Source organism: Curcuma longa, chromosome 2 (genome assembly GCF_044706935.1).
Source record: "Curcuma longa cultivar G26 ecotype Majalengka, Jawa Barat chromosome 2, ITB_CL_G26_1.1, whole genome shotgun sequence".
NCBI classification, from domain to species: Eukaryota; Viridiplantae; Streptophyta; class Magnoliopsida; order Zingiberales; family Zingiberaceae; genus Curcuma; species Curcuma longa.
In genome coordinates, this window is record NC_133862.1 from 7,711,848 (window position 1) to 7,734,819 (window position 22,972).

The following is a 22,972-nucleotide window of genomic DNA, read 5'->3' on the forward strand; positions in this document are numbered from 1 at the left end:
TATCTTTAAAAGCTATTATCAATCAATCGTAAACATCTAAGTGAAATGATATCCTCTTAAAGATAAAATATTTTTATTTGAAAAAGTATGTAAAAGATGTTTTAACAATGGACAATATTAAATTGGTAACCAATAAAACTAAGTTAATAATAATAATAATAATAGTGCCTTAATATGTGAAAGAAATTGTTAAGAATATAATGGGATTAACTGGAGTTGTCACACTAAGTTATACTAATTTAAACTATGGATATCAAATAGATTGGATTCGAGATATCATCAAATCACCATCGATGATAATTATGTAATTAATAAAGATACGAAATAAACTTGGCCGTCATAATTCAATTATAAAAAAAGGACACGGACATATAACATCCTCACTAAGATTGTACAGAGTAATCTCAACATAAAGAGATAATGATTTACGTGATAGAGGAGATTGTTAGTAGTCATAATTAAATCAATTATGTTGTGTTTAACATGCATTTGGATTAAATGTTGTGGAATATAATCTGGACTTTTCTTCTAGCTTACGTATCACGTTTCGGAGTCTAATCTTCACAAGTCAATATTACCAATTCAAATGGTCGATATCCTTAATAGCAATTAGTCGTGTGTGTTTAATCAAGTGTAACTCCACCTTATGGAGATTTAAGTCCACCAATGTGGACTTAATCCTTCAAACTCCCACTTAGGCTATCCTTGATCCCTTACACGGCACATAATCCCTTAGTTGAGCTCAACATGTCAAACTTTATAAGTTAAACAACTCCTTAAATAATCTGGTCCCTTAATTCAATTAACACAAGACTAAAAAAGTCAAAGTTACTATAACTATAACAAGACTCAATTGTAATCACCGTTCTAATTTAATTAATGGCATAGATCAAATATGGATGTGTAGTATGAAAATGGCACGAAATATGATATGTGCATGCTTATTTTCAAGAGTCCTCTTTATAACCCGAATAGGGTTTGAATCATGTTTACTTAACCTCATGCAAAACTACAGTAGTAAACTATGATTCAACCTTATGACTCATATTTATAAAATCGTATGCAAAATTGCAATAGTAAATAGAGTCCTACATCATATTTACAAAACTGTATGCAAAACCACAATAATAAATCCTGATGTCCTTAGAGTCAAAAATCATATGCATTTGTAAAACTTTAGTATGTACAATAAGTTAAAAATACATGTGTTTATTAATATATACATCAAATATAAATTCCTACCAAATGGGTATTTTGTCAAAATGAAGAATCCCCATATTCAACAGATGCTGATGAAATACCTTGGGTGACAAACCCTTAGTGAGTGGATCCACTAGCATGGAATCTATCCTTATATGATCTATCATAATTTGACCACTCTGAACTCTTTTTTTAACCGTCAAAAATTTTATGTCGATATGTTTAGACTTCAACAAACTACAATTATTCTTGAAATATAATTTTATAGCTTTATTATCATAATTGATCCTTAATAGCCTGTCAATGCCCCCAATGATTTGTAATCCCATGATAAAGTTATGCATCCATATTCTGTGGTTAAAACCTTAGTAACAGACTATAAATTTTGCTTCCATAATAGAAGTGACTATTAGCGTCTATTTGTTGTTTTTCCATGATAAAGCCCCTCTCGTCAACATGAAGACATAACCTGAGGTGGATCTTCTACTATCTAAGCATCCAATAAAATCAGAGTCTAAATATCTAATGATCTCCAGATGATCCGATCTCTGATATGTGAGCATGTAATCCTTAGTTCTTTATAAATATCGTGTAATCCTCTTTATAGCTTTCCAATCCTCTAGTCTAAGGTTACTCAAATATCTACCCAATATCCCCACTATACGTAAGATCTGGACGCGTACATACCTAAGCATACAGTCCAGGGTTACTCAAATATCTGTCCAATATCCCCACAATGTACACAAGATCTAGACGCGTACATACCTGAGCATACATCAAACTCCCTACTGCCAATGCATAACGGAATTGCTACATTTCCTTAATCTTAAGTTCATGGCGTGGGCATTATTATAAGCTAAATCTATCATCCTTTGACACATGTGTGTCATCGAAAGCACATCTTATTCATAAATAAGCACCTTTTCTATATAGCCCTTTTGTGAAAGTCCAAATGTGTTCCTTGAATGATCACAAATAATTTGTATGCCTAAGACAAAAGATGCATCACTAAGATCCTTTATTTCAAATTCACCTGTTAAAAATGACTTGATTTCTAGTAACAGACCTTTATCATTGCTTGCCAACAATGTATTGTCCACATACAGAACATGTATGGTATAAAAACTTACTCTCACTGAACTTGATATCAAGCATTGATCAATTGGATTCTCCATGAAATCATATGAAGAAACCACTTGATTAAACTTCCGGTACTACTGGCGGATGCTTGTTTTAACCTATAAATGAACTTTCTTAATCTACATACAAGGTTCTTTGAATCTCTCGACTCAAAGTTCTCCAGTTGCACCATGTATATAGTTTCCTCAAAGTTTCCATTGAGAAATACAGTCTTAACGCCCATTTAATGGAGCTCTAGGTCATAATGAGTTTTAAGTGTCATGATTACTCTCTGTTGAAATGTTGGCAGAAGAGATTAATATTTTGTTGAATTTCAATACAATTTAATTTATATGTAGAGATGACTTGAACTAATAATTTCAAACTGTCAGTATGGGCTGGTGTTTTCCTGATCACTGATGTTAAGTCAATCGAATGGTCGAGTCATCGAGTGCCGAGTCAGCCAAGATGTCGAGTGCCGAGTTGCTCGAGAGCCGAGTGCCGAGTCGGCCAAGTCGCCGAGTGCCGAGTCAGCCGAGTCGCCGAGTGCTGAGACGTTGAGTGGTTGAGAGCAGAGAGTCGAGTCGGTCGAGTCGCCGAGAGCAACGAGCAGAGAGTCGAGTCGGTCAAGTCGCCGAGAGCAGAGAGCTGAGTCGCCGAGTCATCAAGTGCCGAGTCGAGCGAGTCGCCGAGTGCCGAGTCGACCGAGTGGAGTTGGCCGAGTCGGTCAAGAGCAGAGAGCCAAGTTGGACGAGAGCTGAGTCTGCCGAGTCGTCGAGTGCCAAGTCGGCCGAGTCGGCCGAGTGCCAAGTCAGCCGAGTGGAGTTGCCCGAGTCGTCGAGAGCAGAGAGCCGAGTCGGCTGAGTCGCCAAGAGGCCGAGAGCAGAGAGCCGAGTCCGCTGAGTCACCGAGTGCCGAGTCGGCCAAGTCCCAAGACGGCGAGAGGATGATGTCAAGGCCTGCGTTCAACGCAGTTCCCTTAAAATAGATTTGTCCCCTCCGGCGGTACTTAGAGGTTACGACGGACGTTTGTTTCCCAGGATACAACGACAGAACCGCGCTTACCACCAAGCACAGGCAGATCGCGGCGAACTGAGATAGTACATGAACACTATCACGACAGAAAGAAGAGGGGACTGTAGGTGGATTTGCTTCGAATTACTTCTTTTTGCTCAAGACTTGGAGTCTTATATAGATTCTCTCATCTATACGTTGCATTCATGCCATTAAATTGCATTCATGCTCATACATTCATGCATTCATGAATTCATACGTTTATGCATTCAATTGCATCAACGTTCATGCAACATTAAATTGTATACTTATCATTTGAGCAAAAACATTTTCAAGTAGCAAAATATTGATTCATTTGCTTGGGCAAATTTTCTCTTGATCAGTCTGACATTCGATGCGCACAGATCAAGAGTTTCTCCCCTATGCATTTGTTCATAACATCAATGCTTGTGATACAATATAAACCAACAACTATGTCTTGAAACTTCTAATATGGAACTATATTCTCATTCACAAAGAAACTTCCTCTTTCTATCATTTTTTATTTTCATTTAAATTTCTAACAGTAACCATGTAGCAAAGAGAAAAGGAAGCTGCTTTCCACTGTAGTGCACACTGAAAAACCGCAGCAAGAGAATGCTCACAGGGGTTCAATAAACAACATCATAAAAGCAGTCGAAAGCAATAATATGGTGTCTGGGTTGGTCATTCAATATGGTAGACTCACAGATGTTCCTCTCTTTCTTGATTTCATTCAAAGTTTCATCTCCTGAGGAGGAACAATGGTTCATGCTTGTCATGTTTCTGATATCTTTCTTAATGTCTAAATACCAGCATTTTCATTTGTAAAAACTAGACATATAATTTCTCTTTCCATTTTCACTGTATCAACAAGTAATTTGCTCAATCCCCACACAAGATTCGACAATAAAGAACACAGGGTGTTTTTGTAGGGCGGATCTGGTGGCGACTCCTGCAAACCTAGGTCAGACAAAAATTCAGAGTAGAGATGTCACTCCAAGAAATCCTAGCCTAGTTCTGTTCTGCCACTCCAAGATGGCATCCATAAACCAGCCCTATTCCCTTTACAACCCTGAATCCATCAACCACCCTAGAAATGCAGGACCAATCGAAAACCACTGCAATGATCTCATCGCCACCACGCGACTCCAAGGCAAGTTAACATACATTAACCAGTGTAGCGTAGATAGAGCTTACTTTTCTCGAAGAAAAAAGTGATGCCAAACTCAAATGAAGCAGATCTGATTCGCGTTCAAACAAATTCGAATAGGAAGAACCTGGACAAGTGGCGGCAGAATCCCGTGGAGGCGAATCGGCTAGGCCTGTCGACGAACACCGAGGAGAAGCGATGAAAATTAGTGGTCGACCAAATCGATGGAGAAGACGGCACATCGACAGATACATCGACTGCGATATAATTTCGGAAGAATTTTTGTGCTTTTTTGAAAAAAAGAAAAAAATCAGAGGGCTTTAAAAAGAAAAAAATCAGAGGGCTTTTCAGTTCAGATGTCACTGTCGAAAACCTACCTGTGTTGCTATTCAAGGAATCTTACTTTCGAATTTCCATAAGTTAAATACAGTATTTGATAGTGATCAGTCAATTAAATATGGGCTTTAGCAATTTGATCAAATTTTTTTTAAAAAAATATGGATAATATTTTTTTAAAAAAAAGATAAATCCCAGTTAGTCCCGTTATCTATGGAGGTGATTGTTCTGACCCCATGGAAGTTTTCCACCGGCCACCAGAGTAAATCAGGAAATGCACACAACGGTCAGCCCATCCATCGGCCACTAGAGTAAATCGGGAAGTACACGCAGCGATCAGCCCATCCACCGGCCACCAAGATAAATCGGGAAGTGCACGCAGCGGTCAGCTCATCCACCGCCCACCAGGGTAAATCTGGAAGTGCACGAGAAAAATTCCTGCAAATACACCGTAGTTGGGGATCGAAACGCAGGTGCTTGGGTGACAACCTGAATGTCCTACCGCGACACCGTTGTCCCGGGATCAATATTTTTTTATTTAACACTAATGTAAGGTTGTTAGAATATTAAATAATTTGGATGACTTTATATGATTTACAACCGAGAAAAATAACATTGACATATTCAAGGAAACACTAAAATTGCAGAGGTGTCGATTCGATTCGACTGAAACTATAAAGTTTCTTATTAAACACTTCAGTTTGACTATAACTAATTAATTTGAATCATATTTAATTGATTAAAAATAATTTTAATTGATTGAAATAGTAACTAGCTGGGTAGTAAAATAGTATTTTCAGTCGACTACTCTGTTAATTATAAATTTAAGCGTTAATGAATTCATTGGAGCAGGTTGAGAGTTTGAAAATTTTAAATGTACCTTTTTATAAATTATTGTTGTTTTAGTTAAGAACACATTCGAACGGCGTCGACGAAGTCAGTTCTTTCTACATGCCAGAGACGCCATTAAATATTCCATCCCCTCCAAGCTCTCGTCGCTCATCAGCCATCAGCAATGGCGACGGCAATGGCTCCTTCAAGTTCCAGTGCAACTTCATTCTTGCTCTTGTCCTTCACCCTTTCTCTTTCTCTTCTCTCCTTCACCTCCGCAGCAACGTCAACTGACACAATCTCTGCACAACATTCTCTGACCGGAAACCAGACCATCACCTCCGCAGACGGCACGTTCGTGCTCGGCTTCTTCACGCCACCAGGCAGCGGCGGCAACTACTACATCGGCATCTGGTACGGTAAGATCTTTGTGCTCACCTCCGTGTGGGTGGCCAACAGAGTCACTCCAGTCACGGACCCAACCACGTCGGAGCTTAAGATCTCTGACGATGGCAACCTCGTCCTCCTCGACCAGTTCAAATCCATCATCTGGTCCACCAACGTCACCGCCATCTCGTCCCCCAACTCCACCGTCGTCGCGGTCATCCTCGACGACGGTAATCTCCAGCTCAGGGATGGATCCAATTCCTCGCTCATCTTCTGGCAGAGCTTTGATCACCCCACGGACACGTGGCTTCCTGGTGCCAAGTTGGGGTTCAATAAGATCACCAAAAGCTCCCAACGCCTCACTTCCTGGAAGAATAAAGTTGACCCTTCTCCTGGGATCTTCACCTACGGGATGGATCCGACTGGACGCTTACAATACTTATTTTTATGGAATTTGTCTCGGATATATTGGGCTAGTGGAATGTGGAATGGCCACGAATTTAGTTCAGTCACTGAGTCCCCATCAAATTATAGGGACAATATGCAAGTAGTCAATCATACAGATGAGATTTATCTCACATACACGGGAGATGCCAATCGTCCCACGGTTAGACTAGTATTGGATTATGATTCCGGCCAGGTCCAAGCACTGGCGTGGACGGAGATTTCGAAGTCATGGATGCTCTTCTGGACTCGACCAAGAAGCAAGTGCACAGTTTATGGGGTATGTGGACCTTTTGGTAGCTGCAGTGACTTCACCTCACCCTTCTGCAACTGTGTTAAAGGTTTCAGGATCAAATCTCAGACAGATTGGGATTTGGGTGATAGAAGTCAGGGCTGTGAGAGGAAGACTGCTTTACAATGCAGTGGTCTAAACAACAACTCTGCCGATTCAGAGAAAGATGGCTTCTTTGAGATGACAAATGTTAGGCTACCTGATATTCCCGACACTTTGGCCACAGCTGGAAGCAGGGAAGGCTGCGAGTTGGCTTGCTCGAGTAATTGCTCCTGCAATGCTTATTCCTACAACGATAGTGGCTGCTTTGTTTGGCATGGAGGGTTGCTGAATCTGCAAGAACAATACAATCAATCTGATGCAGGTACTCTTTACCTTCGCTTGGCTGCCTCTGAGTTTCAAACTTCTGAAAGCAACAAAAAGAGAATGGTAGCACACATCTCCATCGGAGTCGTCGTGCCGGCTGTTGTAGTTTGTTTGTTCATCATTGGGAGTTTGCTATGGAAGCGAGAGAGGAGGAGAGCCATCCAAAACTCAAAAGTTGTGCAAAATTCTTTGGTCTCCTTCATGTATGATGAGCTGCGGATTGCCACCAAAAACTTCTCCGAAAAGCTCGGAGGAGGGGGCTTTGGATCCGTGTTTAAAGGGTCGTTGCCCGGCTCAATTGATATCGCTGTGAAGCAGCTTGAGGGTCTTCACCAAGGCGAGAAGCAGTTCCGAGCAGAGGTGAGCACACTAGGAGCCATTCAACATGTGAACCTCATTAGGCTAATCGGCTTTTGCTCTCAAAGGAGCAAGAAGTTGTTGGTCTATGAATTCATGCCAAGCGGTTCGTTAGCTGATCAGCTTTTTCGTAGCAACTCGAATGTTTTGGATTGGAAAACAAGATATGGAATCGCTATCGGAATTGCAAGAGGATTAGCTTATCTTCATGAGCAATGCAGGGACAACATCATACATTGTGACATCAAGCCAGAGAACATACTGTTGAATGATGCACTTGTACCAAAAGTAGCTGATTTTGGTCTAGCGAAGCTCTTCGGAAGGAACTTTAGCAAAGTTCTCACAACCATTCGAGGAAGTAGAGGATACATCGCCCCCGAATGGATTTCAGGTATGCCCATCACTACAAAAGTAGATGTTTACAGTTACGGAATGATGTTGTTCGAGATCATATCGGGAAAAAGAAACCTAATCTGCAAAGGAGAAAGTAGTTTCGAATTCTTCCCCTTAGTCGCAACAAACAAACTCATAATCGGAGATGTCAAAAGCTTGCTAGACCAAAGGCTAGAGGGTAAAGCCAACTCAGAAGAGTTTGAAATAGCTTGTAAACTTGCTTGCTGGTGCATTCAAGATGACGAAAGCTCGAGGCCAACAATGAGTCAAATTGTTCAAGCTCTAGAGGGCAATTTAGATGTCGGCATTCCTCCTGTTCCAAGGTCATTCAAAGTCCTAAACGAATCATGAACCAATTCCTCTAGTTCACATCATAACTAAGGCTTACTGTACCACTTCAAATAGTCCTCAAATAAAAGGAGTGCTGCAACTTAAATCCTGTTTAAGTTCCAATAAAATCAGGAGAAAGAGTTGTAGTGAGCTCATAGTTTTTATTTTACTTTTGCATAATTTATTGTATTTGAACTTTAAATCTGCATGTGGATGTTGTTTGCCAATGAAGTGAGAGCTAGTCATGTTGTGTTTATTTCAGATTCTAAATTCATATTCAGATTTTCAGATATGGTGCTCTTCACTTGCAGCAAACAGGTCCCCTCAATTCTACTAAAATCTATAAGTTGAAATAAATTGGGAGTTTAGAACAAACAATTTACATCTCCAATTGAAGTGACGGGTGGCTGGCCGGCGTTGATGTTCCGGCCACGGTGGTCACGACAGAGTCGCGACGACAGGCCGTACTCGACGTCGCTTGCGTTAGGGAGAGCTGCAATGATGAAACTCTCGACGGGGAAAGCAGTGAAAGCGCGCGATGCAGTGGTGGTAAGGGAGGAAGGCAGCGAAGGCGGGGCTGGGGCAGCGGCGATGCATGGTCGCACAGTCCATACATATCGCGCGCTGTTATGGAGAAGGAAGGCCGCGATTTTGCTCGTCGATTTCCTGCCGGACGCCCGCGAGGAGGGACAAAGAAGGCGGCGCCGGCGATGGCATTGGTTGCTCGCGCGACATATCGCAAGTAGTGTGTGAAGCAACCGTGCGATAACAGTAAAATCTAAGGAGAATTGAAACAAGATTTGTGGTGGGGACGCGGGGCTGAAAAAAAATTTTTAATTTAATTTATTTTTAAATGGACGGAGCTGGAGGTCGAAATAAAATATATTAATTATTTGTTCACATGATGTACGAGATAAGGAGTGCATGATAACAACTTGACATACCCTATGAGCACCTAATTTTTTTTTATTTTGAAAATTCTTTTATCTTTAATACTATAACTCAACTTCTAAGCTCTAAACAAATAATCTTAAATGTTTTAACCATAAGTAAAAGAGATCATAATAATAAAATGATGTTGTGTCTTATTTCGAGTGCTCGAAAGTGATCTGGGCGCTAGGCATTTTTGTCGCACATGCTACATGCACAGACAGGTGTGTAGGATATTAAATTCGTGTGTGTATATATATATATATATAGGAAAATCCTATAAGTGCAATTTTACCCATTTGACACAAAATAGAACCCTTAAATACTTTTATCAAAAAGTGTCTAATAACTATAGAAGGCTCAAAATTTAGAAAAATGAACATGAACGACCTCAAGAAAAATGCACGAATGCAATCCCATATAGCATGAATTTGAGGTCTTTAAAGCTATCAAATTTTTTTTTATTGACCCTGAAAAGCTTAACATTTGATAAAATAAATCCGAAAACACTCCACAGAATTTTAAATTGAAATAGTAAAATTTAGCATTACCTCAAATAAAATTTACTTACAATCGATCAAAAAATTGAACCATATATTTAAGTCCTTTTAAAGTTGTCTATGGTTAAAACTCATCCGGAGTACTAGATTTAGTCCATATTCCACACATAGGGCGAGTTAGTCCTAAAATTGATGAGATGACAAAGCATTTTCGGGGTATCCATGAGTGGGTGAAACATGTTATTCATGAGAACAATATCAAGTATAAGATATGGGATGACCGTTATTGTCGTCAGATACTTTTTGATATTGATGATTTTGTATGGGTTGTATTAACTCGTGAATGTTTCTCTATTAGCTAGTATAATAAGCTTTAAAAAATGGAAGAATAGATTTCGTGAGATATTACAGAAGATCAATGATAATGCTTACATGTTACGTTTCCTTAGTCATTTGAAGACATCTGATGTCTCTAATGTGAAGCACTTCAATCTTTACTTTGTGGATATTGATTATTTTATTCTAAATTCGATGACGAATTCTTTTCAACCCAGAAAGACTGATGTAGAGAGATCAAAGAACACAATTAGATCAACTTGTACTCCATTCTGAGCCTTGACAAGGATCAACCAAAGCTTCCAGTAGGGTTGTATTCCTTGCCACATCTACGCTTAGTTTGTGCCTTCATTAGGGGAAGTTGAAGATTTCAGCAGGAAACACAACAAAGCCATGTTCCCCAGTACACTTGTGCTCCGTTCTGCGCTCTAACGATGAGCAAACGAGAGTTCTAATAGGGAACACAGTTAACCCGTGTTCTCTGGCACGGCTGCCGTGTCTATTGACATGGCTATTGGCACAACCAAGTTATGTCTATTGACACGGTCTTGTTGCACCGACGTGGGATCGATGAACCAAAACATCGTATTTTCTTTTGTTGCATTATTAGAGTTTAAAGTCTATTTAAATTTTTGTTGAATTAGATGTTAAAGGACTTTTATTTGTTTTTAATCTATTGTATTCATTTAAACTTAGAGACGGCTCTTCTACCATTGTGATTTTCTATCTTTTCTTTTAAAATCTCTCTAAGAAAATGAGACTTTAGAATAATTGTTAGATGTCAATTTGATAAATTTTTGAAGTATTTTGAAATTTTAAATGCGCTAAATTGCCGTTCTCTTTCTATGATTTTTCTTCAATGGCGTAAATAGACTGATGACTGTATTAGACTGATGATGCGACGTAAGTCTATCAGATTTCCAATGTTTTGTTTGATTTCATTCCTACGAAAAATTGAGTCATTCCAATTTGGCTAAGCAACATTTGAATGGAGCCGAAGAAGTCAGTTCCATCTAGATGCGACCAGGCCATTAAATATCATTCCATCTCCTTCAACCTCTCGTCGCTCACACCCATCAGCAGTATGGCAATGGCTTCTTCATCTTCTAGTGCAACTTCATTCTTGCTCTTCTCCTTCTCCCTTTCCCTTTCCCTTTCCCTCTCTTATCTCCTTCACCTCCGCAGCAACGTCAACTGACACAATCTCTGCACCAAATTCTCTGTCCGGAAACCAGACCATCACCTCCGGAGGCGGCAGGTTCGTGCTTGGCTTTTTCACGCCGCCAGGCAGCGCCGGCACGACCTCCTTCAACTACTACATCGGCATCTGGTACGATAAGATCCCTGTGCTCACCCCCGTGTGGGTGGCCAACAGAGCCACTCCAGTCACGGACCCAAACGCGTCGGAGCTTAAGATCTCTGAAGATGGCAACCTCGTCCTCCTCGACCAGTTCAAATCCATCATCTGGTCCACCAACGTCACCGCCATCTCATCCTCCAACTCCACAGTCGTCGCGGTCATCCTTGACGACGGTAATCTCCAGCTCAGGGATGAGTCCAACGTCTCCCTCGTCTTCTGGCAGAGCTTCGACCACCCTACCGACACTTGGCTTCCCGGTGGCAAGCTCGGGTTCAACAAGCTCACCAGCACGCCCCAACTCCTCACTTCCTGGAAGAACAAAATTGACCCTTCTCCTGGACTCTTCACTCTCCAGAGTGATCCAACCGGTGCAACCTCTCAGTATTTTCTTTTATGGAATTCGTCCAAGCAATATTGGACCAGTGGAATCTGGGACGGAGACGTCTTTACTTCTGTCCCGGAGATGAGGTGGAGAGGCATCTTCAACTTCGCGTTCATCAACAACACTGAGGAGACCTATTTCACCTACGCTGCCAATGATCCCAACCTCAAGACTAGATTTGTGATCGATTCTGGGACCGGCCAGATGCTCAGTTCGACGTGGATGGAGAATACACAATCATGGATGTTCTTCTGGACTATGCCCAAGTTTAGCTGCTCGGTGTATGCGAGCTGCGGACCTTTCGGTAGCTGCAGTGATATGAGCAGGCCTTCTTGCAGTTGTGCCAGGGGTTACAGAGTGAGGTCCCAGAATGAGTGGGATTTGGGCGACAGAAGCGCAGGATGCGAGAGGATCACTCCTTTGCAATGCGAACGAAACACCAACAATTCTCAGAAAGACGGCTTCTTGGAGATGCCAAACGTTAGGCTACCTGATAGCCCCAACACTTTGGCCACGGCTGCAATTAGGGAAGACTGCGAGTTGGCTTGTTTGAGTAATTGCTCCTGCAATGCTTATTCCTACAACGGTAGTGGCTGCTTTGTTTGGCATGGAGGGTTGCTGAATCTGCAAGAACAATATAATCAATCTGATGCAGGTACTCTTTACCTGCGCTTGGCTGCCTCGGAATTGCAATCTTCTGAAAGAGACAAGAAGAGAGTGGCAAGTTGGGTTATCATCGGTGCCATTGTTCTGGCCATCTTGTTTTCTAGCGTTCCTGCCATTTTGATTGTGATAAAGAAGCGAGAAAGTGGGCGGATAATTGAGAAAGCAAAGGCTATGCAGAGTCGTCTCGTCTCGTTCACATACAGTGAGCTGCAGCAAGCCACACGGAAGTTCTCGACGAAGCTAGGGGGAGGAGGCTTTGGATCGGTGTTCAAAGGGACGTTGCCGGGGTCAAATGATATCGCCGTGAAGAAGCTGGAAGGCCTTCGTCAAGGAGAGAAGCAGTTTCGAACGGAGGTGAGCACTGTCGGGAGGATCCAACATGTCAACCTCGTTCGTCTACTTGGATTTTGTTCTCAAGGATCGAAGAGGCTCCTCGTGTATGAGTTCATGCCAAATGGTTCCTTGGATTCTCACCTCTTCCACAACGCCCCTTCCTCTCGTTTGGGCTGGAAGACGAGATACCAAATCGCAATCGGCATCGCTAGAGGAATAGCCTACCTGCACGAGCAATGCAGAGAGTGCATCATACATTGCGACATCAAGCCGGAGAACATTCTCTTGGATGCTTCGTTCAACCCCAAGGTGGCAGATTTCGGTCTCGCGAAGCTCATGGGACGAGACTTCAGTCGAGTCCTCACGACCTTGCGAGGAACCAAGGGCTATCTCGCCCCCGAATGGATTACCGGCGTCGCCATCACTGCCAAAGCCGATGTTTACAGCTACGGAATGGTGCTGTTGGAGATCATCTCGGGAAGGCGAAACCTGGAGCAAACAGCAGCAGAGGAAGATGGCACAAGGTATTTCCCAACGTTTGCGGCGAGCAAACTGATCGAAGGCGAAGCTGCAAGTGTGCTGGATAGCAAGTTGGGGCCTGAAGAAATTAACATGGAAGAGCTGGACAGAGCTTGCAAGATCGCTTGCTGGTGCATTCAGGACGACGAGAGGTGCAGGCCAACGATGGGGCAGGTCGTTCAGGTGCTGGAGGGGATCATCGATGTCCATGCGCCTCCCGTCCCGAGATCACTTCTGCTTGCTTCTGATGTTCCTCCTCAGCCTATCAATTTCTTCTTCGAGTGCTCATCAAACCGAAGCACTCAGGCAGCGAACACCACTTCAAATTGCTCTGACACCGTAAGTCACACGTCCAGTAGCTCTGATAGATAATAAATGAGAAATCGTATGGAAAATGAATAAGAAGTAGTTGAATTAGAATCAATAAATTTTGTTATAATAAAAAGGAAAGAAATAGCAAGCAGAGATGTGTTTCTGCTATTGGTTGTTGATGCTGATTGCCTTGCAGAATCAGTTGTTTGGCTTCTTTGTTAATGTCAATCAAGTGAATTGTGATTGGTCACTCCGTTTTCTTTTTTTTTTTTTAATTTAAGAAAAAAAACTTGGACTGATGAGAGTCAATCGTTTAGTTGGACTTCTTTTCACAATTTTCCTTTTCATTGTTGTGGACTTTGCTTCAGAATAGGTTAGTTGTTAGACTGATGAGTCAATTGTTATTTTGATGGACTTGCCTGTGCTATTCAGGCTTAACACAAGTTCAGATTGATTCCTGAACATGTACTATGATCTTTAAACACTTCCTAAATATTGTGCACTTGGCAATCCATCGACATGGATGGAGAATTTACAGCCAATATTTGGTGTTCCAAAAGTTTTTTTTAAAAAATAAAAATAAAAAAGTTTCATTCGTGAGTAGGCCGTTATTAAATTCTAATAATATAAATATATTAAAAATTTGACAATAATTTTTTTTTCATAACAAAATTCAATTGTAATTTTGTGATAAAAATAAAATTTATCGCACAATTCACATGGAAATTCACCTAATCCTAAATGCAAATCTACGAGGAATTTTGGATTTTATCGTAGATTTGCGACGAAAATTGATTCATTGCGATGAAACACATTTTCATCGTAAATTTGTGACGAAACACGTTTTCGTCGTAGATTTACGACAAATCTATTTTCATGGCAAATTTGTGACAAAACACGTTTGCATCGTACATTTGCAATGAATCTATTTTCCTAACAAAATTGCAATGAAACTTAAAATTCATCATCGATTTGCGACACTAGTTACGATAATTCTAAGATAAAAATTTTTCATTGCAAAATTTGTTACAAAATTTAATTTTTTTCATGGAATTTGTTCATTTCTGTATTCTATTTCTGTAAAAGGTGGAATTCGTCACCTAGCAGCGGTCCCACATGGTCGATCCAATGACGATATGTGAGGAGGTAAATTGAGAAGCTGTAGTTGACCACGACGGAGAAAGACATTATCTCAGCTTCGTCGAAATTCGAACCATTGTACATTTCTACAATTCTGCTCCATCGTAATCAACTCAGCTATGTTCCTGGAGCAAAAAAAATAAACAAACATTCTATTGTATATATATATATACAAATAAACTTGTATATTTCAAATAAGATACACATAATTTTAATTTAAACAAGACACATGTACATTCAAATAAATTTGTAAATCTGATACATTATACACATTCATAAACAGCAAACAATTTCAAGGTAGCAATCACCTAAGAACATACTAAATATGAACATGCTATACGCTTTCAGAATAGCGTTTGGGCGATACCTAACATCAACCTATCGACTGCTTAGTCATATTTTATTGACAAATAAACTTCTTGAACCTTTTTACAAAAGTGCCATTCAAACCTAATCACCTCATTTCTCCCCTTCCCATATTTTTTAACTAAAGAGTATTGACAATGACGACTCCACCGGTAGCCATTAAACACCGTTGGTAAAAACAAAAAAATGTTTGACGGTTCTATAATACTTAAAATCAACAAAAATAAACATAAAAAAAAAGAAGTCGGAATCCTCTAGAGTCGTATGACCGAGTTAGTTCAAGGAGGTTGAATCATTTGGAATCCGATAGCCGAGCCAGTGGAGGAGGTTAAGTCCTATGGAGTCAAGTAGCCGAGTTAGTGGATGGGTCGAGGAAATTAAATCTTTTGAAGTCGAATATTAATTAATATTTTATTATATAACATTCTGAATCTAGAAAGATAGTCTGGTGCATAAAGTTTTTGTCAAGGTATTAGTAAGGATCTATTATACACAGTGTTACCATACTTCATAAGATGTTATTTTTATAACTTGAACTCATGACTTTCAAATCATACGATAATAACTTTTTACCTTTGCATCAAAACTCTCCTTTGAATCTCATCAATATTAATAATATTGTATTGTAACAATTAAAATTATCATATTAAAAATATTGTATTGTAACAATTAAAGTTCATAACTTATGTAATATAGTTACTTCATCTCTAGTTTAATCAACACATATCATGTTATATGATATTCAATAGACTGATGAGTACAGAATTAGACCGATGATGCGCCGTTAGCGTCTCAAATTTGCTGCTAATTGATTTCCTTCCCGCGAGATTGAGACATTAATCCAATTTGGTCAAGAACACATTTCAACGGCGTTGAAGAAGTCAGTTCCTTCTAGATTCCAGCACGCCATCAAATAATATTCCATCTCCTTCAAACTCTCGTCGCTCACAGTAATCAGCAATGGCGATGGCAAGTTCCAGTGCAACTTCATGCTTGCTCTTGTCCTTCACCCTTTCTCTCTCTCTTCTCTCCTTCACCTCCGCAGCAACGTCAACTGACACAATCTCTGCACAACATTCTCTGACCGGAAACCAGACCATCACCTCCGGGAACGGCACGTTCGTGCTCGGCTTCTTCACGCCACCAGGCAGCGGCGGCAACTACTACATCGGCATCTGGTACGGTAATATCTCTGTGCTCACCCCCGTGTGGGTGGCCAACAGAGTCACTCCAGTCACGGACCCAACCACGTCGGAGCTTAAGATCTCTGACGACGATGGCAACCTCGTCCTCCTCGACCAGTTCAAATCCATCATCTGGTCCACCAACGTCACCGCCATCTCATCCTCCAACTCCACAGTCGTCGCGGTCATCCTCGACGACGGTAATCTCCAGCTCAGGGATGGATCCAACTCCTCGCTCATCTTCTGGCAGAGCTTTGATCACCCCACGGACACGTGGCTTCCTGGTGCCAAGTTGGGGTTCAATAAGATCACCAAAAGCTCCCAACGCCTCACTTCCTGGAAGAATAAAGTTGACCCTTCTCCTGGGATCTTCACCTACGGGATGGATCCGACTGGAAGCTTACAATACTTATTTTTATGGAATTTGTCTCGGATATATTGGGCTAGTGGAATGTGGAATGGCCACGAATTTAGTTCAGTCACTGAGTCCCCATCAAATTATAGGGACAATATGCAAGTAGTCAATCATACAGATGAGATTTATCTCACATACACGGGAGATGCCAATCGTCCCACGGTTAGACTAGTATTGGATTATGATTCCGGCCAGAACCAAGTACTGGCGTGGACGGAGAGTTCGAAGTCATGGATGCTCTTCTGGACTCGACCAAGAAGCAAGTGCACAGTTTATGGGGTATGTGGACCTTTTGGTAGCTGCAGTGACTTCACCTCACCCTTCTGCAACTGTGTTAAAGGTTTCAGGATCAAGTCTCAGACAGATTGGGATTTGGGTGATAGAAGTCAGGGCTGTGAGAGGAAGACTGGTTTACAATGCAGTGGTCTAAACAACAACTCTGCCGATTCAGAGAAAGATGGCTTCTTTGAGATGACAAATGTTAGGCTACCTGATGGCCCCAACACTTTGGCCACAGCTGGAAGCAGGGAAGGCTGCGAGTTGGCTTGCTTGAGTAATTGCTCCTGCAATGCTTATTCCTACAACGATAGTGGCTGCTTTGTTTGGCATGGAGGGTTGCTGAATCTGCAAGAACAATACAATCAATCTGATGCAGGTACTCTTTACCTTCGCTTGGCTGCCTCTGAGTTTCAAACTTCTGAAAGCAACAAAAAGAGAATGGTAGCACACATCTCCATCGGAGTTCTGTGCCGGCTGTTGTAGTTTGTTTGTTCATCATTGGGGGTTTGTTTGGAAGCGAGAGAGGAGGAGAGCCATCCAGAGCTCCAAAGTTGTGCAGAATTCCTTGGTCTCCTTCATGTATGATGAGCTGCGGATGGCCACCAAAAACTTCTCCGAAACGCTTGGAGGAGGGGGCTTTGGATCCGTGTTTAAAGGGTCGTTGCCCGGCTCAATTGATATCGCTGTGAAGAAGCTTGAGGGTCTTCACCAAGGTGAGAAGCAGTTCCGAGCAGAGGTGAGCACACTAGGAGCTATTCAACACGTAAACCTCATTAGGCTAATCGGCTTTTGCTCTCAAGGGACCAAGAAGTTGTTGGTCTATGAGTTCATGCCAAGCGGTTCGTTAGCTGATCAGCTTTTTCGTAGCAACTCGAATGTTTTGGATTGGAAAACAAGATATGGAATTGCTATCGGAATTGCAAGAGGATTAGCTTATCTTCATGAGCAATGCAGGGACAACATCATACATTGTGACATTAAGCCAGAGAACATACTGTTGGATGATGCACTTGTGCCAAAAGTAGCTGATTTTGGTCTAGCAAAGCTCGTCGGAAGGAACTTTAGCAAAGTTCTCACAACCATTCGAGGAAGTAGAGGATACATCGCCCCCGAATGGATTTCAGGTATGCCCATCACTACAAAAGTAGATGTTTACAGCTACGGAATGATGTTGTTCGAGATCATATCGGGAAAAAGAAACCTAATGCATGCACGGGAGAAAGTAGTTTCGAGTTCTTCCCCTTAGTGGCAACAAACAAACTCATAATCGGAGATGTCAAAAGCTTGCTAGACCAAAGGCTAGAGGGTAAAGCCAACTCAGAAGAGTTTGAAATAGCTTGTAAACTTGCTTGCTGGTGCATTCAAGATGACGAGAGTTCGAGGCCAACAATGAGTCAAATTGTTCAAGCTCTAGAGGGCAATCTAGATGTCGGCATTCCTCCTGTTCCAAGGTCACTCAAAGTCCTAAACGAATCATGAACCAAGAGCATCAATTCCTCTAGTTCAGATCATAACTAAGGATTAGTGTGCCACTTCAACTAGTCCTAAGATAAGGAGTGTTGCAACTTAAATCCTGTTTAAGTTCCAATAAAATCAGGAGAAAGAGTTGCAGTGAGTTCATAGTAATTATTATTTTACTTTTGCATAATTTATTGTATTTGAACTTTAAATCTGCATGTGGAGGTTGTTTGCCAATGAAGTGAGAGCGAGTCATGTTGTGTTTATTTCAGATTCTAAATTCACATTCAGATTTTCAGATATGGTGCTCTTCACATGCAGCAAACAGGTCCCCTCAATTCTACTAAAATCTATAAGTTGAAATAAATTGGGAGTTTAGAACTGTTCCTGTTGAGATCTACACTAGGAAGCTTCGATCGTCTTCTTCAACACCAAGACTATTGAGAGGAAGATGGAGAGAAGGGCTTGAGAACAACACCTGCACACAAGAGGAAGGTGAGATGGAAGGTCAGGAGGGTCCTGGCGCGACCACTCCGATGCTTAAGTCAGTTGAAGGGAGAGGCGTGAAAACTAAAGGAAGAAGTAGGAAATATGAGATTGCATACCTTCCTTCGATGAGCAACTGACCTTTTACTCAGCTATCTACCGCAGATTTGTCATGATGATATGTAAGGATGTCAGAGGAACATTCATAACCGTACGATAGGGGAGTGGTTTTTTCCAGGATTAGAATAAGCTAATGGCCGTATATCTGCATGAGATTGGCTCGACTACTGAGGGACCTTCGGGTGGGCGATTCGGCTCGACTTTAGAGTACAAGCCCGAGCCGAGCGAGTCCACACGGGAGAGGAGGAAATGCTGTGGGCGGTAAAGGCCGAGCCGCATGGATCCACTCAAAGTACCTGGCGGTATTCTCGTTTCGGGAATGAGGACCGAAGCGGTCCTATTTACTTACCTTGAGGGGATGAGGGTCAGTACGGGACTTACCCGTGCCGAGCGAGTTGGTTGTCGTTCCACAGCAACGTCCAGACAACATATCTTTAGCGAGGATTCGGCTTGGTGCTTGAGGCGGGCATGACCGAATGGTTTCCTAGGAATTGGCTCGGTCCATACATCAGACCCCGAGAGGAGGACTCGGTTCGGTCCCTGCATCCGATACTGAGACCTTGTGCCCGACACCCTTCGTTTGCTTCGGCTAACAGGGCCGGACATACACACCCATAACACAATCCTCCCCTCTAGTCTAGTCGAAGGAGAAGGGATTTTGACTGACTAGACCAGTGTGGCAGTGGGCTCACGTGCGGTAACCTCGGTTCTTCTTGAGTAACCTTTGTCCTTGGGAAGATGTATGCGTAGAGATCTACGTGGTTCGTCGAGCCCGGAACGGTTTGACACATTGATGATGTGTCGGATCGTTTCCCAATGTGCCATTAATGGGAGCGTGCTAGCGGGATGTCCGATGGGACGGGTGAATCGTCATCATGGCGTCGAAGATCGATTTAGGAAACTGAGCCCATCGGACGGCAGCTAAGCATTCCCGCTCTCGCTCTGCCACCTGATCGGACGGTCCTGCTAGGTTAGGGTATCTGATATATAGCCTAACCCGTCCTTCGTGTGGCGGCCACGCGATTTTCTCTTCATCGTCTCTTGTCTCCGTCTGTTCTTCGTCTACTTCGTCCTCTCCTCTGGCGATTCCTTCATTCATCCTTCTCTTTCGAACCACGTAAGTGCTGCTTCCCATTCTTCTTCCCTTAGAAATGTCTTCAGATAGTGCCTCAGAGGCCCCCGCAGGTCCGTGGTATGAATCGATAACGTCTACCTTCCACCAAGCAACCATTCCTACCACTAGGTTAGCGTATGAGATCCCTGCGGACCTTAGGATTCTGGCCCCAGGGCCGACTCAGAGACCTAGTTCGCCGCCACCGGGTAGCGTAGCCTTCTTTTATGGCCAACTTGAAGGTGGCCTTCGGTTCCCAGTTCCAGCGTTCTTCCTGGCCATTTCGTCTTACTTCCACATTCCTCTTAATCAACTCGCTCCTAACTCGTTTCGCCTCTTCTGGGGGTTGCCCTGATCTTCCGTCTATATCAGATTCCCCTACGTCCGCCTTTCTTCCATTTATTTTTCTACCCGAAGAGGAAAGAGGACGGCATGTTTTACTTCAATGCTAAGCCGGGGATCAAATTCTTGGATAATTGTCCGACCTCGCATAAGGGATGGAAGAAGATGTTCTTCTTCGTTCAATTCCCGAGCTCTTGTTATCGGAATTGCAAGAGGATTGGCTTATCTTCATGAGCAATGTAGGGACAACATCATACATTGTGACATCAAGCCAGAGAACATACTGTTGGATGATGCACTTGTGCCGAAAGTAGCTGATTTTGGTCTAGCAAAGCTCATCGGAAGGAACTTTAGCAAAGTTCTCACAACCATTCGAGGAAGTAGAGGGTACATCGCCCCCGAATGGATTTCAGGTATGCCCATCACTACAAAAGTAGATGTTTATAGTTATGGAATGATGTTGTTCGAGATCATATCCGGCAAGAGAAATTTAATCAGTGCAACAGACAGTTGCTTTGAGTTCTTTCCAACATTGGCAACGAGCAAACTCATTAATGGAGATGTTGAAGGCTTGCTAGACCACCAGCTCGAGGGCGAAGCTGACTTGGGAGAGCTTGAAGTAGCTTGTAAATTGGCCGGTTGGTGCATTCAAGATGATGAGAGTTCCAGGCCGACGATGAGTCAAATTGTTCAAGCTCTAGAGGGCAATCTAGACATCAGCATTCCTCCTATTCCCAAGTTTCTCCAAGACCTGACCGACTCTTGGACCGACAACATCAATTCCTCTTGAAATTTCTCTTAAATCAGAACTCCAGCAGTCGTGCCTCTTCAACTAGCCATCTGATAGACAATGCTACAACTTAAATATTATACAAGCTCTAATTAAGGCAACACAAAGATATGCTGCGAGTTCATTTGTTATTGTAATGTTTTTTATCTGCATATGATGTTTGTTTGTCTGTAAAATATGACTAAGTTGTATTATGTTTTTTCAATCGATAGGCTGATGTTAGGTATTGCCCAAACGCTATTCTGATATTTATTTCCTTATGATTTTCTTTTTGTTTAGAGTTCATTCCTTTAAGATTTCTCATTGTGTTCAATTTGTATGATCGAACTCGATATTAGAAGGAGGGTGAATAGTATTATAAATTTTATAAATAAAGGATGAAAAATAATTCTAAGAATTTTGACAGACTAATGTATCATAATAAAAAAAATATTAAATTAAGTATTTTAAAAGTAATAATATTTTCTAGATTACCACATAAAATATGTAACAATTATAAGGACGCATGATATAAATAAATTAATTCTTATTTTGATTAATTCTTTTCTAAAAAGATTAAAAAATCTTTTAAAATGTTTAAAAATAAATACATAATAATACAAGAATATACGACAATAATAGAATAATAGTGTAACTCTTGAGTTATCGTTTATGGAAGATGAAAAATGATATTGTGTTGCCGACGTACCGCTCGAAAGCATTGAATATGAGCACGAGTATGTTGAGAATGATTGATGATGAGTTGCTTAAAAGTCTTGCCACGTAGTTACTTTTATAAAAGTCTTCTTCGGACGTTGATGTGGCACCTCCTGATCGACTGGACCATCCTTGGTCGCCTAGGAGACTATTGACATGGCTGCAACGTTTATCTACTAAATATTATCCTAGATCCTAGTCGACTGGACTCCCCCGTCACCTAGAGCTAGGTCAATTTTCATCTTTAACTTGCATTCCTGAATTGTTGTATCTCACCACTACCGGTAGCTTGGATGCATCTATGGTCGCCTGGACACTACAGTCGCTCACTCCTTGCTCCAGTTGCCTGGTACACCTCGACCCCAACGATCGAAGATTTTTTCCAACTAGTAGCTCAGGCTTTCTCTCGGTCGCCTAGAACTGTTGAACTTTATTTCCCTGCACTTGATAAGCATAATCAGTATGATATAAAGTTTAACTTCACTTGTGCATACCTTGGTTAGATGCTCAACTCCTAGTTGAACTATATAATGTGATTTACCAAGTCATAACTCTCTGTTGCCTTCATTTGGACTTATTTGCCAAGACTTTAACTTCTAGCTAACTTTATTTGGACTTGCTCTGTTAAGACTTTAGCTTCTAGTTGACTTTGCTTAGACTTGCTTTGCCTAGTTCGTAACTAGATCTTTTCTGCTTGGTTCCCAACGAAAGATTAACTAGCTGTCTGATTTCCAACTAGGACTTCCATCGCATAACCTCGTTAGGACTTAACCAATTACCTAGTTCTCAATCATAACTTTGCACTTGCCTAGCTTCATTAGGATTAGTCAATTGTTTAGTTTCCAACCAAGACTTCTTATTTGTCAAGTAGCTTTCTTCACTTAATACAGAATCATTAGTTCATAGATAAACTAATTTTTTACTTAGTCATATATCAAAATTTTGAATTCACTGTGGTGGTTCTAGCACCAACACACTCTTTTAGAATTTTTCTTTGTTTGAAGTTC

At 41.6% G+C, this 22,972-nt stretch overlaps 1 protein-coding gene and 2 pseudogenes across 1 annotated transcript; all 3 read left to right on the forward strand.

Moving 5' to 3' along the window:
• The first annotated feature begins 5,855 nt into the window (after nt 1-5,855).
• Nucleotides 5,856-8,261, forward strand: LOC141822031 (G-type lectin S-receptor-like serine/threonine-protein kinase At2g19130). Its single transcript, XM_074709438.1, has one exon. The coding sequence runs from the start codon at nt 5,856-5,858 to the stop codon at nt 8,259-8,261; it is 2,406 nt and encodes an 801-aa protein (XP_074565539.1).
• Nucleotides 8,262-11,090: 2,829 nt separating this feature from the next.
• LOC141821193 (G-type lectin S-receptor-like serine/threonine-protein kinase At2g19130) lies at nt 11,091-13,616 on the forward strand (annotated as a pseudogene).
• A 2,428-nt stretch (nt 13,617-16,044) lies between these two features.
• On the forward strand, nt 16,045-21,383 carry LOC141821796 (G-type lectin S-receptor-like serine/threonine-protein kinase At2g19130; annotated as a pseudogene).
• The last annotated feature ends 1,589 nt before the right edge of the window (nt 21,384-22,972 follow it).